The following is a 17,968-nucleotide window of genomic DNA, read 5'->3' as shown; positions in this document are numbered from 1 at the left end:
AAAAATATTCTTCCATTCTCCAGGGATAAAAACAACTTAATTTTTGATTGGTCGAAAAATTCTCTTTAGTTACATTCAAAAATTGATTTTCCAAATGGCAAATTGAGTTGTTGCTCTCATTTTAAGCCTTTAGATGGCAGTGCAGTGCCACATTGAATTCAGTGCATGTGTCAGCCTGATTCCTTAATGGCTCGCGCAATGCATTGTGATACTTGTAGTTCATTTGAGTAGTAACTTGGACAGATTTACGTGAGAAATAAACTACATTTCCCGTTTCACTAATTTGGATGTCATGCAGGGGCATTTTTTTCCACTCGATTATCTCAACTCAAGTTTCGTCCGTCAGCTTCAAGAATAGAGCGACCCTATGAAAAGTCACCGAGAATGGAACTAGTGTTGACGAGCGTGAAGCTTCGGAATGTGTAATGAGGTGATTAAAGCGCACAGAAGCTGCGTGAGTTCCGACAATGCGCTTCAAAGGGAGAGTGCAGTGATTTGAAGTCCTGCTCGCTTTTCTTCACTGCTTCGGCTAGCAAGGGCTGGGCTTCGTTCCGTTACAGCTGGGAGGCTGCGGTTCGCCAACATTTCCATGGCGGACCAGGAATATCCCGAAGCCGTACTCGTTACCGAGGCTGGGCCGCAGTGGCTCCGAGTCGAGGTGGAGCGACTCACCCGGGAGCTGAGAGAAACAACGCAGGAAAAGATTCAGGCGGCGGAATATGGACTGGCGGTTCTGGAGGAGAAACAACAGCTCAAGCAACGATTTGATGAGTTGGAGACCGAGTATGAGGCGGTCCGACAGGAGCTTGATCAGCTCAAAGAGGTAATATAAGGTCACATTTTTACACATAATAATTCCAAAATAAAAAACATTCAATTTTTGGTCAGACTGTTACGTAAACGCCTGGCTTTGTTCTGAATTATTGAGTGTTTGTCTTTGTCTCTATTATTAAATTCCTTCAGGCTACACCTGCACAATCGCATGAGATAATATGGGGGACAAGAACAAAGCAATTACTTTGAGGGGGAAAAAAGCCTTTTGAAAGACATTAATGTTATTTTTGTAACCACACAAAATTGCACATTGTTTATTATTGTGTTCTACTTGGCAGTGGTGCAACTGCACTGCATCCTACTGGGAGCTGTTTCTATTCTAACGTGTTGCCTCTAATGTAGCTCAATAAAATGAAGGAAACTACATAAGGTTTTCCTTTCAAACACACTGATACCATATTCCCTAAGACAAAGTAATTTCTTGCATTTGAATCAATCAATATCAATAGAAATACTTGACAATGACGTTTAACATGGCACAACATCTACTAAAAAAACAAATTTTAGTGTAATATTTTATCAGCGATATTTTAAAATCCTCTTCATGTTGATGTTAGGGCCTTGCAATAAACTTAACATGTAACACAAGGCATTTTAGACTGTATTTGGTGTCTCAGGCTAATGTGCAGATGCCTGGTTACCTCTGTTGTTCACAACAAAATGATGTGTTATCAGAGCATCACTTCTTGCTTACCCTAAAGTATCTCCACACAGCTCTCTTAACATAGATGCCATTGACAGTGGAAGGTGTTCTCCAGTCCATCACAACTGACGGCTGGCAGTCCCAGTTAAACTAGACCGGGGGTCACCAACCCGTGGCTCTAGAGCCGCATGTGTCTCTTTAGCGCTGTCCTAGTGACTCCCTGGAGCTTTGTCAAAAATGTTTGAAAATGAAAAACGATTGGGGAGGGAAACATTTTTTTTTGTTTTAATATGGCTTCTGTAGGACAAACATGACACAAACATTCATCAATGTTGTATTGAAGTTAAATGCGAGGTGGCATCGTACAACAGTGTAGTCACGCGGTGCGTCATTCTCTATAGCAGGGGTCCCTAACCTTTTTTACACCACGGACCGGTGTGATTTGGGTCTTTTATTCACAGACCGGTGTTGTCAAATTTTGCACCGTTGTAAAATTTTTCTCCCAAAGCTTTTATGGCGGTGAAAAAAGCCCTCTTTAATATTAAGTTGGACTCTCAATGTTATCCAACGGTGCTAAAAAACTACATCGTAAACGTAAATGTGCAACACAAAAATGGCGTAGATTAATGCTTAATGACACAGCGAAGTCGTTAAGTGAGAGAGCTGCTTGCAGTTGTTGTGTGCAGGTAACATGGCAAACGTAAGTTAATATTCCGTTCTTTAAAGAATGTTTGTAGCGTGTACTTTGAAATCACTGCATTCGCGGTCATTTTTAACTTTACGCGCATGCCAAATTTGTCAGAACACCGGCAAAGTGCGGCAGAAAAATACAGCAAATATGAAATAACATTTGTTTTTAGCCCCGTCGTGTTAAGTGCAGGGAAAATACAACTCACCCGCTGAATCAGTGGCTGAGTCTCCTGAGATGGGAGAGTGAGAGAAGCCCACTTCACAAAGATACAATGTTGGAAATTGTAGCACAATTTTCAGTGTTCTCCTAGCGATGTCAGGAAATATAGAGTTGTTGTCTCAAATGTACGTTTAAGGTCACTGTGATTTGCGATCTCTACAAGCTATTATTCTTGTTGCACAGACATGCTTGATTAACCCGGTTTATTCACATCCGGGTCACGATTCAACTCCTTCGCAGTTCGTGGGTCTTTAGTGATTGGGAAGTAAGATAGATTTTGTTTTCTTCGAGGTTGTAGGCTCATCTTCTGGCTCGTCAGGTTCCCTTTTCCCCGTAAAAATCTGTCCAAGACGTCCGTTTTTCCATCATTCTAGTGTGAGGCTAATTATTTCTGGGAACAAATGTGATGGGCGAGGACCTACATCATACGTTATTATCGAGGCCAAGCGCACATAGATACAGTATACAAAACAAGATGTACTGCTAACAGTCCAATCAATGCATTTCTATGACGACCTCCTATCCTGTAGTTGTATATCTAGAGTAGACAGGGATATTGGTGTGTTAAGGGGCACAGGCCGAAGTCAGTTGGCCAGAATGCAGTCGTTCATAAATTAGTTATTTCTGCGCAGCCCGTTACCAAATACGCCATGGACCGGTCCGCGGCCCGGTCGTTGAGGACCCCTGCTCTATAGGATGCACTGCAGGGAAAATAAACATTTAATCATGAAGGCTCATTATAGGCTCATTATCATACCTGTCAAGTTCTACGGTTTCGGCGTAATTTGTACATGTGAGCACTGATTTTTAAATGTGTACGCCGTACGTTCAAAATCTGTACATTTTTCGTGCATTGTTTTTTTTTTCTCTGTTCGGATTTTGTCACCGTTTCGGCAACGAGACAATGTGCGTTATTATGCGTTACTATGTTGGTTGAATGACGCGAGAAAAGTCAGAGACACGGAGAAAGAAGAAAGGAAGTGGGAAAGGGGGAGTTGTGACACCGTTGCAAACGCTATGCTCGGCTAGGTGGCTCCAATAATACCTGACTGTAGTCAACAGCCTACAAACTACACCCACACAATGCTACGCTGGATATCACATGTATATGAACTAGATACGAAATGATACACTTGCCGGCGTTGGTAAACAGCCGCCATCTTAAAGCAGTAGACTTCTCAGAAAGGCTGTTCTAGTGAAATTTGCTAGCGAACCTAAGTAACCTTTTATCTAAAATACTCCTAAATCGGCAAAGACTTGACTTGAATCTATCTTTAAATGATGAAACAATTTTAAAACTTTCACATGTCGAAAGTAGACAGAAGGGAAGCAATGCAAAAACGGGAACAATTTTAACAACTTTAACGGTTGATTCACAACATTAAATGACTTCCAAACATAGCAAAGACTACTATGTTTTTTTTTTTTTTTTTTTTTTAAATTAAAAAAACAAAACATGAAAGGTAACAGCAGTTACTTTGCCAAGTAACTAATTACTCTTAGATTCAGGTAACTGAGTTACTAACTCAATTACTTTTTGGGAAAAGTAATTTGTAACTGTAATTAATTACTTTTTTAAAGAAGATTAACAACACTGGCCATAAAGATGCAGTCCGCAGAATGAAAAGTGACGAAAGCGGAGATTTTATTCTGCCAATTTGTTGCCGAACACAATTTACCCGCAACTATTGCTGATCACTTCTCAGAATTAGCAAAAGAAATGTTCCCTGACTCAAAGATTGCATCGGTAAGTTAATTTTATCAATTGACCTTTTTAAGTTCTAAGTGGAGACACTAACAAACCACCTTCAAGTCAAACTGAATTGTGAGCTGAAATGCCTTGAAGTGCAGCCATCATGATAGAAATTGCCAAAAGTGCTACATACAGTTATAACAAAAGTCACTGTTAAATTTAGTAATCATGATGTAGCTGAACATATTGTTCTTTGATTGCACCAGGTTATATTTGACAATATTACCAATAAATTCATAATATTTCAAAAATTGAGTTTTATTTATTTTTTTCATATTGCACGCTATATACGTTGTAAGATTAGTCACCAATTTGTAAGGGCATACGCCCATTTGTAAGATTGCCAATGGCCTCGGGTTGACAGGTATGCATTATGCATTTGTAACCAACTTAATTATTTTGATAGTAGGCTAATATAGCTAATATTATGTATATACATTAGAGGTGGGAATCTTTGGGCACCTAACGATTGGATTACGATTACGATTCAGAGGCTACGATTCGATTATAAATCGATTATTGATGACCCCCACCCCCCAACCTATTAGCTGCTTTTAATGTTTCGAACATTAGTTACAAAAATTGTACAAAAAGCCTCGCAGGCTTAAATAAACGACTATTTTAGTATCAAGTTAACTGTTCAAAACATTCAATAAAATACTCAAGTCCCCATTCTGTATCAGCAGCTTTAAACGATATTCAATTCATTTAATGTTGTGAATCAACTGTTGTAGTTGTTAAAATTGCTCCCGTTATTCCGTAATTTCCTTTCTGTCTACTTTTGACATGTGAAAGTTTTAAAACTGTTTAAAAAGTAGATTCAAGTCAAGATTTTGCCGATTTAGGAGTATTTTAGATTAAAAGTTGATTAGGTTCGCTTGGAAGGTTCGCTACAGCAGCCTTCCAGGCAAGTCTACTACTTTAAGATAACGGCTGTTTACTAACGCCGGCAAGTCTGGCATTTCGCATCTAGTTTTGTATAAATGTGATATCTACTGTAGCGTTATGTGGACGTAGTTTGTAGCGGCTGTCGGCAGCAGTCAGGTATTATTGTTTTTTGTTTTTGTTTTTTTTATCTAGCGGCATGAGTTGAGCCAGAGCCGTGAGTTGAGCATTGTCATTACCCGAGTAATGACAAGCATGATGTTTACTCTTGGTCCGTTCCTCATTGTGTCCCGAATACCGCGCAGACTGTGTTTTAGTTCCACTTTACTTGAAATACCGGTAGTTCAATAACTGAAATTTGAATATTTGTGAATCGTTCTCGAATCTTCCATGGCTGAATCACGAATAATCTAAAAATCTGAAATTTTGCACACCTCTAATATACATACAGCATGTGTTTCCTTTATATTAAGGCTTATATAAAGCTTAATTTTTATTTTTTTAAACATTTTTCCTAGACATATTTGTTTTTTTGATCTGATATATGATTCTTTCAGTATTTTGGGTTGCCGAGCCTTGAACTAGACGATGGCAAGTCATCATACTTGAGTTACATTTTTATAAGCACCATCTTGGTGAGTAATTTGCTCAGAAAAGAAACACGTCTTGTCACGTCTTGACTTGTTCTTCTCGGTGTGTAATTCTCTGTTTTTTTACTGCTGCCTATGTGGCAAACTTGAAGTTGAAATCGATACAATATCACTCCGCATTAAAAGACAACAGTCCTACTTGAGTACAGACCCTTCACAAATTCCTTCAAATACATTTGTACTCCCACATCCTGCATAACTACAGATACCTCCCCACCCCCAGTCACTTCCCTTTGCAGGGGAGGCTGTAGCTTCTTTTTAGCATTTGTTGCCCAGTGTTTTGTGGGGGGTGCTTGTGAGTAACAAATGATGACCTATTCCCAATTGCACATTCATGACAGAGAATGGTTCCAGCATGACGTCTTCTGTGGCGTAAATCATTATCCGTCGAATAACAGAATTGGCTTATTCTTAGGAAGGTCTCACGATGATGACCTACTTCCTTCTTGAGTGACAATGCCTTCAGAGCTCGAGCCATGACTGACCACGGCCGATTGCACAAATCGGTACCTTGGATTTTGATCTAAAAATGTCGGAGTGGTTCAATTCTGTTACCACGATAGCAGAGAATTCATATCACCAGTAGTATTTGCAGTTGTCGTGTTTCAGTATTATTTTGCTTTGTGAGCATGAATAACCTGAAATACTGGCAGCTTGTATGCTTTTCTGGCCCAGTTTGTTGCTATGTTTATCTATTCTTTCTGTCCTCAGGCCTTCGGGCAAGCACACTCGGCCCACAGGAAGGTGGCAGCAGATGGAGAGAGCAGGGAGGAATCGTTGATCCTGGAGTCGGCCAGTAAGGAGGCGCAGTACCAGCAGAAGGTCCTGGAGCTGCAGAATGACCTTCGCCAGGCCAAAGTCTCAATCGCCAGTGTGCAAGCTGAGAATGAGCGCCTGTCGCATATCACTTTGGAAATGAGAGAGGTGAATAAGATAAAATTATCGTGGATTGCAGATTATTACGGCACTCTAGTCTGCTTGATTTGTTTGAATTTTGGGAAAACAATCTATAAATATATTAAACTCATAATAACTTCACAAGCATTATTTTCAGGAGACTTTATGAGACAAACAATTATTTAAATGACTCAAATAATATAACAAAATTGACAACACCAAACATCTGCCTAAAAGTCCTGACACACAAACGATTATAGGTTCGTACATAGGGATGTCCTCGATCTGATCACGTGATCGGAAATCGGGCCAATCACGCCATTTTTCAGAGGATCGTAATCAGGTGAAAAGGATCAGGTTTTAATGTTGAAAAAAATAATATATTTTCAATCTTTAAGGGCTAAAAAGTAATAAAATAATCCAGAAATACAATGTAATTGACAAAAGAAACAAAAATATATACGTTTTATATAGTGATGCACGGTAATACATTTTTCAACCGATATCGATAACCGAAAATTTCCTGCCCCTTCCACCCGATAACCGATAATGTCACGCCGATAATTCTTTTCAAATATGTATGTAGAATTTTAAAGTATACAAAGATCAAATGTTACTGTGCAAAAATGTAATTTAGTGCAATTTTTTTCGACATCAAATGTGAACAAGTAGTAAATTCCAACATCTAAACAATGGCATTGACATTGTGTAATGGTAAGCTTTTTGCAACAATTACTTGGAGAGTAAACACCCAAGTTGCACAAAAATGCCTTTAAAAGTAAGCCATTCCTAACATACATCACATTACTACACTGCAAAAACACCTCCTTAAAACTAGCAGAATTGGACAAAACTGTTGATTGCGCACATTTGTAGGCTAAAGTATATAATTATCGGATTGCATTATCGGTTGAATTTCGTTTTATCTGGGTTATCTGTGTGACGTCATAATTGCCATTATCGGCCGATATTTATCGGTGACCGATATTTTCGTGCATCTCTAGTTTTATACTCCGCAAGACTCACGGAAAAAGTGGAAGAGAGTGTAAACAGTACCATACTGTAACATGTTTAGAAATTTTGTTCAAATTAAAAAAAAAAAAAAAAAAAAAGTAGGAATCTGATCTGGACTCTTTATCAGCAGATTCCGAAAATCGGGTGACTTGTACTCAGGTGCAAAAATTTGCGATGAGGACATCGCTACTGTCGCAGGAACCACTCTGTTTAAAAATACGTTGGCCAAATGGTGGCGAGCCAGGAGGAAAGCGTCAGTAAACGACAGTTTCCAAAGTTTTTGATCATTTCACACTAAACAAGGAATATGAAGTGCAGTTTTTACCACCACAACAGCACATCTAAATTAATCACAATGTACTACAGTGGTATGAAAAAGCTTGGGCACCCCTGATAATTTTCAAACTCAACTTTTTAAATGATAGGGTGTACAGATCTGCAATTTCAGGTAATTATATCATATATACACAGCAATATTTGAGAATACAACAACATTTATAGGAGGTACAGAACGTGTGCAATAATTATTTAAACAAAAGAAGCCAGGTGCTATTAAGTATATCCTCCTTTTACGTATATAGCAGCCATGAAATACTTTCTATAGCTTCCAGTGAGGGTCTGGATTCTGGTTGATGGTATTTTGGACCATTCTTCATCTCCAGTTCGGTCACGCTTTAAATAACACTACAGGTTTTCAATAATAATCAGATCTAGGTACTGAACAGGCCATTCCACAGCGTTATATCTTTCCGTTTGCATTAATGCCTTTGTAGATTTTGAGTAGTGTTTAGGGTCGTTGGCTTGTTGACGTGTCCAGCCCTAGCTCAACTTCAATTTTGTGATTGATTCCTGAACATTGTTCTCAAGAATGTGCTAATACTGACTAGAATGAGTGGAATCCATGCAACCTTCAACTGCAACAATGTGGCTGGTACCTGCATTGGCCACACATCCCCACAGCTTTATGGAACCACTACCAAATTTACCGGTAACTGTGGGTAGCAAGTGTTTGTCTTGGAATGCTGTGTTCTCTGTGCATACCGCCCCATGTTATGTCCAAATAACTCAAATTTAGTTTCATCTGTCCACAGTTCCTTATTCTAAAATGAAGCTGGCCACAATGTGCTTTATCATACCTCAGGTGACTCTGTTTGTGACGTGTGTAGAAAAGGCCTCTTCCACATTACTCTCCCATACAGCATCTCATTGTGCAATGTTTGCTGAGTAGTAACACAATGACCCCATCTGTAGTAATGTGCTGTTATAGGTTGTGGAGCTTACTGGTATATTTAACTGGAACTGCGGATCCATACAACCGATGATTTAAAAAGGAAATTCATGAAAGCTATCAGGGGTACACAAATCTTTTCGTACCACTGTATGTTAGGTAAATAAATACAGCCTACCATTACTAGTTAGAACGTATTAAAGTACTCCTGCATGTGATCAAGGATAGACACAGCGGCCAATGCACTTCGATTCACCATATTGAATAAAGCTATGAAACAAACATGTGAAAGCACATTCATACATGAATGGCTGAAGGCCTAAACCCATCCCAAGTCAGTCATCAAAAACTGGTTAGTTCATTAGCCAGTGAACAGCCAGCTAGGTCTTAACTCTCATTCGCTAACACCAGTTGTCATTCGCCAGGCCAGACGCAGCCTTTTAAAGGTATACACATAAAAAGGAACAGATACTAGAGTAGTGTGTGAAGATACAAAATATCTACACCTCACACATGTTATTATTTAATGAAGCAAAATATAAAGTAATCTTTTGTCAGATCAATCCATGGGATAAATTCTGCTATCATAACACATACATAACAACATAACACACCTGTCGATGTTCCCATTTGTTTAAAAAATGTTTCAACTTAAGTAATCTTCCATACATCCCTCTATTTCCCTTTTCGAGTAGACTTCTGATCAGGTGGAGCTACAGCGAAGTCAGCTTCGGGATGACATTCGAGAGTATAAGGTGCGGGAGGCCCGGCTGCTGCAGGACTACAGTGAACTGGAAGATGAGAACATCTCTCTCCAGAAACAAGTGTCTGCACTGAGACAGAACCAGGTATGACAACAAAGGATTTTTCATTTGTTGTAGCTAATGTTAACAATAGTCAATGTTGTTTTATTAATCAGATAACCACATACATCATTGTAAGAACACTGCAAGTTTTATAAAGCTCTCTCCCTGTGCTTTTTGCTTTTGGTTTTAACAAGATAAATTATAGCTTTACGTTAATATCTGTCTTAACATCTGTGTAGGTAGAATTTGAAGGCCTCAAATACGAGATCCGCCGTCTGGAGGAGGACTCCCAGTGCCTAAACAGTCAGCTAGAAGATGCCATGCGGCTGAGGGAGATTGCTGAGCGCCAGCTAACTGAGGCCTTAGAGACTATTAAAACGGAGCGTGAACAAAAGGCCACACTGCGCAAGGAGCTCTCCCATTATGTGACAATCGGTGGTTCTGTTTACAATGGCTCGTTCAATATCTCCTTCGACAACCTGAAACTTCATGATGATTCCTCCGCAATCTCTGATCTGGACAATGATGACCTAATCCGAGGCTTTGAGAATGGCTTGATCAAAGCAGGAGAAGCTGACAAAGACAACGACTCAACGGCGGGCCAGAGAGGAGACTCCTTCAAGCCTGCTCCGAGCCTGGTGGACGACCTGTTGAGTGAGCTCAACATTTCAGAGATTCAGAAACTGAAACAACAGCTTGGGCAGGTATAAGATCCATAAAATACAGTTGGTAACATTGAAAATTTTCAGTGTCCGTGTTTGCACATATTCTGTTTTGAAAAAGTAAAACATAAGGGTTGCATAGTTCTAACCTTATGTAACAAAACATCACAGTCCATATACAGTATATACCATGGCTTAAATGGCTCATACTTGTTTCTTAGGTGGAAAGGGAGAAAATGGCCCTCATCAACACTCTTCAGGAGAACCAGAAGCAGCTTGAACAAGCCTATGGCACTGTTTCCGAGCAAAAAGAAACCGTCAACAGACTCACTGAAAATCTTAGTGCCATGAGGAAACTTCAGGCCAGCAAAGAGCGTCAGTCTGCCCTCGACGGTGAAAAAGATCGCGACAGCCACGAAGATGGAGATTACTATGAGTTGGACATCAACGGACCTGAGATTCTGAAGTGTAAATACACTGTGGCCGTGTCCGAAGCTGGTGAGCTGAGGCAGGAGCTTAAGACGCTAAGGGCACAGTATGAGATTTGTCGAACCCAATACGAAGAAGAACGAGCACGATTAGAGAGTGACCTTCATGAGCTTAGATCAAGGTTGGCCTCCGTGGAGAAGATCAGCCAAGCAGATAAAATAGAGATGGCCCGTCTGGAGAAGGAGCTCCGTCTGGTTAGCGAGACTGCAGGAGAATCACTTGGGAGCCTCAATGTAGCCCAAGATGAACTCATAGCGTTCAGTGAGGAACTGGCAAATCTGTACAACCACGTTTGCATGTGCAACAATGAGACCCCCAACCGTGTCATGTTGGACTACTACAAGGAGGGAAAAGCATTGGTGAGGCGAGGACAAGAAGCAAAGGCACGCCCCTCTTCTATTCTTCTCACAAACGGACTCATACCGGAAACGGACCCTAAAAAGTCAGACTCTGTTGAGACCGCTGTCGTCTCCGCCCCGGAGACTCGCCCAGAGCCCATGAACATCTATAACCTGGTCGCCATCATCCGAGACCAGATACGCCACCTGCAGCAGGCGGTGGACCGTACCACGGAGCTGTCCCGCCAAAGGCTGGCCAACCTGGAGCTGAGCAACGTGGCAGATAAGGATAAGGAGGCTTGTATGGAGGAGATCCTTAAACTGAAATCTCTACTCAGCACTAAGAGAGAACAGATCGCTACGCTCAGAGCTGTGCTCAAAGCCAACAAACAGGTCAGAGGACCGCACTCTCTAGAAATACTATTAGGTGCACAATTCAATGAGATCCACAGTCAGGACAGGCATCCATTTAACAATGTTTATTATTGGGTTTGTGATTTGCAGTTATAAGAACTGCACAATTTAATGACAATGTCACACTGTATTGATTCTTTGGACAATTATATGATATTTGCAGATATGACTAAATCTGTCCTGATTCAATTTGATTGAAATCCCTCTAACCAGTAGTGATACCCACATCACACTTTGAAACTCATTAATGGACTGTACACCATTGTGATTTTGTTAATACATATTTATCAAATACATTGATTTCTTAGACAGCTGAGGTTGCACTGGCGAATCTGAAGAGCAAATACGACAGTGAGAAGGCCATGGTGACTGAGACCATGATGAAGCTCCGCAATGAACTTAAGGCTTTAAAAGAAGATGCTGCAACCTTCTCTTCACTCAGAGCCATGTTCGCGTCAAGGTACAATTAATTCTTATAATCCCATTTTGTTAGAAACAGGGTTCTCAGCTCTGAAACACTGTTTCAGGCCATTTTCATGTTTCATTTACATTTAGTGCGCAATTTCCATATTGTGTGCTGTCAGCACAATGTTGTCCGCCTCATCGATATCACATATATGGGCTAGATTATAAAGACTGAGTCGGCAGCGTACAGTAAGTATCGGCGGCCATCTTGTGTTGGGGTACTTCATTGTTGTAATAGATGTGAAGTGATTTTCTCCACTAAAATACAGCACGCTTGTTGAATTCTTGACAGATTTACACATTGATTGGTTTATAACATGGCTATGATTCTAGCTGGGTTTTTAGAAAATTGTATATTCTTAAATTTGTAGTGAAAATTACTGTATTTCTGACGTTGTGACGAAAATTGAGGAGTCCACTGTTATGCACTGTAAGCACTGTTATGCTTATCGAATGGCCCCGATGTAAAATGGCCAACGAGTGACAACACACATCCTCATTGCCCCCCAGAGTCTAGAAGAATGGCTAATTACGGTCGCAAGTATAAATGCGCCGCACATCTCATTTCCTTACAGTTAAAGTTAAAACAATGTTAACGTTAATAGCTGAACGCTATTACGGTACTGTTCACCACATTTTTCAGATTATTTTATAGAAATATTTCAGAAGAGAAAGATGAGATGAGACAACTCAGATATCACTAGCTTTTTCTTTACTAATGGCTCCACTAAACAGGTAATGGTGAGTGTTTTTGAATGTTTTACCCCCTTTATTTTTCTCCTATTTTTTTTTAATAATGCATTTTAATGTCTTCAATAAATGAAATAATATATTTATTCATAAATATATGTATATGGCGGAAAACACAGACAAGACTGAAAAACCAGTTTCTGCTCTTGCACTCTTCTTTAAAAGAAACTGCTGTATTTTAAGCTAAAACAACTGTTGTGTTTGATAGAACAATATGTCTATATGCTGCCATAGCAGATTCATGGCACATTAAGCCCCCGAACTATTTTTAATTTGTCAGTTTTACCCTAAAAACCCCTGTTTACAGACGTCGCGCAACCGCTTTTGTTTCAACCCAGCCATTAAACAAAGGTAATTAATTATATTTATTATTCAAAATGTCTGTCGTTTTTAGCTTAGAATCATTCATTGATGTCTCATATTTTGTTTAAAAAAAAAAAAAAAAAAAATTTTAAAAATTATTCACTCACATATTTTAAACTTTTAAAGAAATTATGTCACAATGAAAAAAATGGCGTCTGTAAAAAAGTCACGGATATCTACCTCATAACTATCGCTTAATTGTATTTTTTTGCTACTGTCGCATTTTCTCCGATATGTTCGATGATAAATAATTGATCCAAAAAAAAAACAAAAAAAAAGTTGGAAAAAAAAGTTTAAAAGGGTAAATATATGAAAAAGAAAATCTCGACCACTCCTTGATGTCTGCGATTTCTGCATCGTGACCCTTGTTATATTACCATGTTTCACCAATAAAATCCCCCCAAAATCCAGCTGTGGCCATTCACAGCTGTGTCTTGACACTTAGTGATACATGCTACATGAAGTTTTTGGATCGAAACAAAGTAGGTACGCGATAACATCTCTTTAAAGTCATGGCGTCTGCAATTCTGTTCTCGCGTGCTCTCACCTCCAGATAGGGTTTTGCTGTTTAAAAAAAAAAAATTTTTTTTAAATGTCCTCCTGCTCAAAATTTTTCTTCCCCCAGAAAATTGAGGTTTTAAGCTTTCCAATGATGTATCACACATGCATATCGGACAGTTTTGAAAGTTGGCTAAATTGGGGGTCTCAGAGCGGAACTTCAAGTCACCTGAGTGTTTTCCGCCATATATATATATGTACATTTCAAATAATTTAAAAATTTATTTTTGCCCTTTCTGCTGAAAAAAAAAAAATCACAGAGGAAATGCTGTCTACAGCACATGCACGCAGTCTCGCGCAGTCTCACACTAAACAATTTTCATAAGTTAAGAACCTCTGTTAGATATAATGACTCTTATAGCAATAATTACAACAATAACACATGCTTCTTTAATAAATATGGATGAAGAGCAAAGCATTGTGGGAACTGCCTGACGTAATAGTCATTCTTCCATCTGGAAACTATATTTGGCTAATGGCGAGAGCATATGTTGGTACAGAAAAATAGAATCCTCTGCTGTCGATGGTATTTATCAAGTCAATTCTTCCTTGAAGCTCTTGTTTCCCACTCTTGTTCCTGTAAGATGTGACGAGTATGTGACCCAGCTGGACGACATGCAGAGACAATTGGCGGCAGCGGAGGACGAGAAGAAGACATTGAACTCCTTGTTACGGATGGCCATCCAGCAGAAACTGGCCCTCACTCAGCGTCTGGAGGACCTGGAATTTGATCATGAGCAGGCACGCCGCAACACTGCGACATTAGCAGCGGGAAAGGGCAAGACTAAGGGCAAGGGAGCCCCGTCCGGTCATCATGTAAGTCCTGCGCAGACATGCAGAGCTGCCACTGCAGCTGGCTCCAAACTATCCTTTAATGCATGCTTATCAAAGTCCTAAGAACTATGATCCCTTTTGACAGTTGCTAGCTGTCGTTTACATGCTCATTTCCAGATGAAATCTATTTTGTGGGTTTGTTTTATCTCGTGTTTGTTGTTTATGAAAAGGATCATTGTAATAACTCCAGTAGAAAAGGAACCACAGTAGGCTACTGTATTCACATTCATTTTAGTTGTATGGTATGGTGTTTATATTTCATCTTTTTCATGTTTTTTGATATATTCATGGAAATGCCAAAAAATAGATTTTTATGTCTTTTAATGAAACTGAACTAGAAAATTGCAATGTCCAATTGCTGTAAGCATCAATGTTATTTTACACCCCATAATTGAATCATTGTTGTTCCTCTTTTTCACTGACCTATTTCTTATTCCTCATTTCTCGATTGATTCAAAATAAAAACTGTTCTGCTGAAGCAAGACAGTTTAGGAGCTGTTCCCTTTGCCAAAAGAAAATATTTTTTCTGTCCTATTTCAATAAAATGGTGAAAAAAATTGAGGGCCCTTTTGGAGAAGTGAATCTTAGCATATCTTGCATGAAAACCTCATTGCAAACTAATTTATCTGATTGTGAATGTCATTATTATCAATCATCAATTAATTAACTATAATTTTTCTCTCTCATCTTTTTGTCCACAGTAAATCTCTCAAATCAAGTGTCCTTGCGGAGTTTGATCAGTATGCAGTTTCCAGACACCTCTCCTCTTGGTGTTTTCACTCTATAATTATGTTCTAAATCTTGCATACACCCGATCATACACAAGGGCCTTGTTTTAAAGTGCCAAAACTATTTTGTAAAGTGTTACATGCCACATCAGCTGTGTCTACGGTCCTTCAAGTGTCAAGAACGGGCGCCATTCCGATAAATGAATGGAAGAGTGACCATGATTAATTATTTGATTACTTTCCTGTGTGTGCATTACCCCGACTGAGCACTTTGAATACTTGTTGCCGCTTTCTTTCTGAGAGTTTTCTTTTTTAACTTTTCTAATATTATGGCATATTTTTACAGAAAGTGCATTTTTACCAGCATGGCTGTTCGTTTCTGAGTTACCAAGTTTCGTTGTTTATTTGTATTTATTTTATATTAAGAAATCACAGTCAAAAGCCTGAATTTTCAACCCATTTTTCAAATTGTGAAAAATGAAGTGTGACAATTTCTGTTAACAGGATACTAGTATGATAATGAAATACATAATTCAGAATAAATTATTTCTAACCATGGCAAAGCAAACTATGCTTGATATAAATATGGAAAATAATGCAAACTTGTATTTAAAGCGGCTTAAGTTAAGGATTAATGTTAATATTCTTTTATTTACAGAAGAAATTATTTCCTGGATTTGTGTATTGCTATACAGTTTATGACTTTAAAAAGCTTTTTATTCAAAACGTTCACCTCCAGTGCCATTTTGTGTGATGGTGAAAGTGCAATTTCTAAGACTAGTAAAATCCTCTTTGGTCATGCCAAATGAAAATAAGTGACATGTTATTTCCCATGTTTTCCTATTTAAGTCATGTTTCATTACAGTTATCGTTCAGTTGTGATGAACAGAGGTGGTCAATGAAATCATTTCATCAAGACTTGTGGTAAAACACTAGCAAATGTTATACTGCAGACTACAGTATATGTGAACAGTTAGACTGGTAAACAAATAAAACAATTCTAACTAACGGTTCTGAAGAGTTATTTATTTGTGGGAAAAAATTGCAATTGTGAAGTAATCGTCCATCTGTGTGATAAAAAGACATATAGTGAATGGTGATTTATGTAAATATTCATAGTGACACTGAGAAATTACATTTTGGGAGCAATGCACACACCAGCTACATATTTCCCACTCAAAATTTATTTTTATTCATTCATTCATTTGTCATATCTTTTATGCTTGGAGAGGTGCTGGAGCCAACCGAAGTGACAAATTATATGGGAAAGGCGGGGTACCCAACCAGTCGCAGGGCACATATAGCCTAGAGACATCTCACACTTAACATTCACACCTAGGGGTAATTTAGGGTGCGCCATAAGCCTACAATGTTTTTGATAGATGTCCGGTCCAATTGAACACCGAGTGTTGGCGTTGAATGGTCTTCTTTCAATGCCATTGACAGCTACAGATTTCCAATTCATTTAAATTGGAAGGGGCTGGCAGTGATTGCTATTAATGGCAACAATGAGTTAAAAAAAAAGTGACTGCTGTATGCTTTTTTCCTCCATATATGTAATCAGAATTAGGTAGAGTAGCAAAAATTTTTAAATAAGAGTAGCGTTATTTCAAAATGTTACCAAAGTAAAAGTAGTCATACAAAAAAATGTACTCAAGTAAAAAAGTATAGATGAAAAAACTACCCAAGTAATGAGTAACATTGGGAGTGACTGCTTACGATATTTGATGTTTTTTTTTTTTTAAACGCTTTTTTTCGCAGCACACAGATCTCTATATCGGCTGTTATTATACTGTACTATAACCTATACATAACCACATTAAGCCAAAAAATTAGGAGAAAAAAAAATATACATTTGAAATGCGGCAAGAGAAAAATCTACAGAAATGAAGCAGCATTTGTCCAAAGAGCATGAGCGCCCCCTAGTGGGGAAAACATTTCCAATACGAAATTAAAAGGATCATATCTCCGGTTTCCATGATCAATTGGTGCCAAGTAAAAACTGAGAGATTAAAATCTGCGCTTTTTAGTCATGTTGACGGCAGTGCTTTGTGTCAAGTACTTAATGTTTTTTTATGGTGATTTCAGGACTCCGCGTGACTGAACATGCCTGCGTGATAATTGAACGGCAAGCTTCAGTCTGATTGGTTTAATGGAGTCATTTGATTATTGTTGCGAAGTCTCATTGATAAGAACTGGTAGAGTCACTGTTGGCATGACTAGCAAAAAAAGTAAAAATTTAATATGTAGAATAAAGAGGAAAAATGTAAGAACTAATGTAGCACAAAATAGTAGAGTAAGAGTAGTGTTTCTTCTTCACAAATGTACTCAAGTAAAAGTAAAAAGTACCCAGACAGCAGACCGACATTGAAAAGATATTGGATCAACATTTCGCTGTCGATCGTATATCGTTGAATCAACGTCACTTTTGCACCCTCAGTTAATGTTTCAATGTTGAAATCATTTCAAAACCTAAACGTCATTTCGATTATTAATAATATTGGAACAACGCTGAATCGATGCTATGTTTTCGACCAAAACGCCCGCTCATCCATAATTCAATGACTTTTCAATCATATTTTCCGGTCAATCATAAATGGACTATTTGTCAGCATTAGTTCAACTATAAAACAATTTGAACCCAACCATCGCCTGACATACCATAGAACAACGTTGTTTATACGTCACATGACGTCGAAAATTTCGATGTCACCTAATGATTTTGATAGAAAAACAAAATTTATTCA

At 38.6% G+C, this 17,968-nt stretch overlaps 1 protein-coding gene across 1 annotated transcript; it reads left to right on the top strand.

Annotated features, from left to right (window-relative positions):
• The first annotated feature begins 514 nt into the window (after nucleotides 1–514).
• On the top strand, nucleotides 515–16,608 carry bicd2 (bicaudal D homolog 2 (Drosophila)). Its single transcript, XM_057845711.1, has 8 exons — nucleotides 515–823; nucleotides 6,387–6,599; nucleotides 9,510–9,662; nucleotides 9,860–10,324; nucleotides 10,504–11,502; nucleotides 11,832–11,983; nucleotides 14,244–14,475; nucleotides 15,195–16,608. The coding sequence occupies exons 1-8, from the start codon at nucleotides 590–592 to the stop codon at nucleotides 15,195–15,197; spliced, it is 2,451 nt and encodes an 816-aa protein (XP_057701694.1). The 5' UTR covers nucleotides 515–589; the 3' UTR covers nucleotides 15,198–16,608.
• Nucleotides 16,609–17,968: the final 1,360 nt, after the last annotated feature.

This window comes from Corythoichthys intestinalis, chromosome 9 (assembly GCF_030265065.1).
Source record: "Corythoichthys intestinalis isolate RoL2023-P3 chromosome 9, ASM3026506v1, whole genome shotgun sequence".
Lineage (NCBI taxonomy): Eukaryota > Metazoa > Chordata > Actinopteri > Syngnathiformes > Syngnathidae > Corythoichthys > Corythoichthys intestinalis.
The sequence above is the reverse complement of the archived record's forward strand: the minus strand, read 5'-3'. Positions and strand labels throughout refer to the sequence as shown.

Bases quoted from the DNA above. Each gene is read 5' to 3' on its own strand.
- bicd2 (XM_057845711.1), top strand. From the start codon at position 590: ATGGCGGACCAGGAATATCCCGAAGCCGTACTCGTTACCGAGGCTGGG. The intron at 11,503-11,831 runs GTCAGAGGACCG...TTGATTTCTTAG, and splicing joins TGCTCAAAGCCAACAAACAG to ACAGCTGAGGTTGCACTGGC. The intron at 11,984-14,243 runs GTACAATTAATT...TGTTCCTGTAAG, and splicing joins AGAGCCATGTTCGCGTCAAG to ATGTGACGAGTATGTGACCC.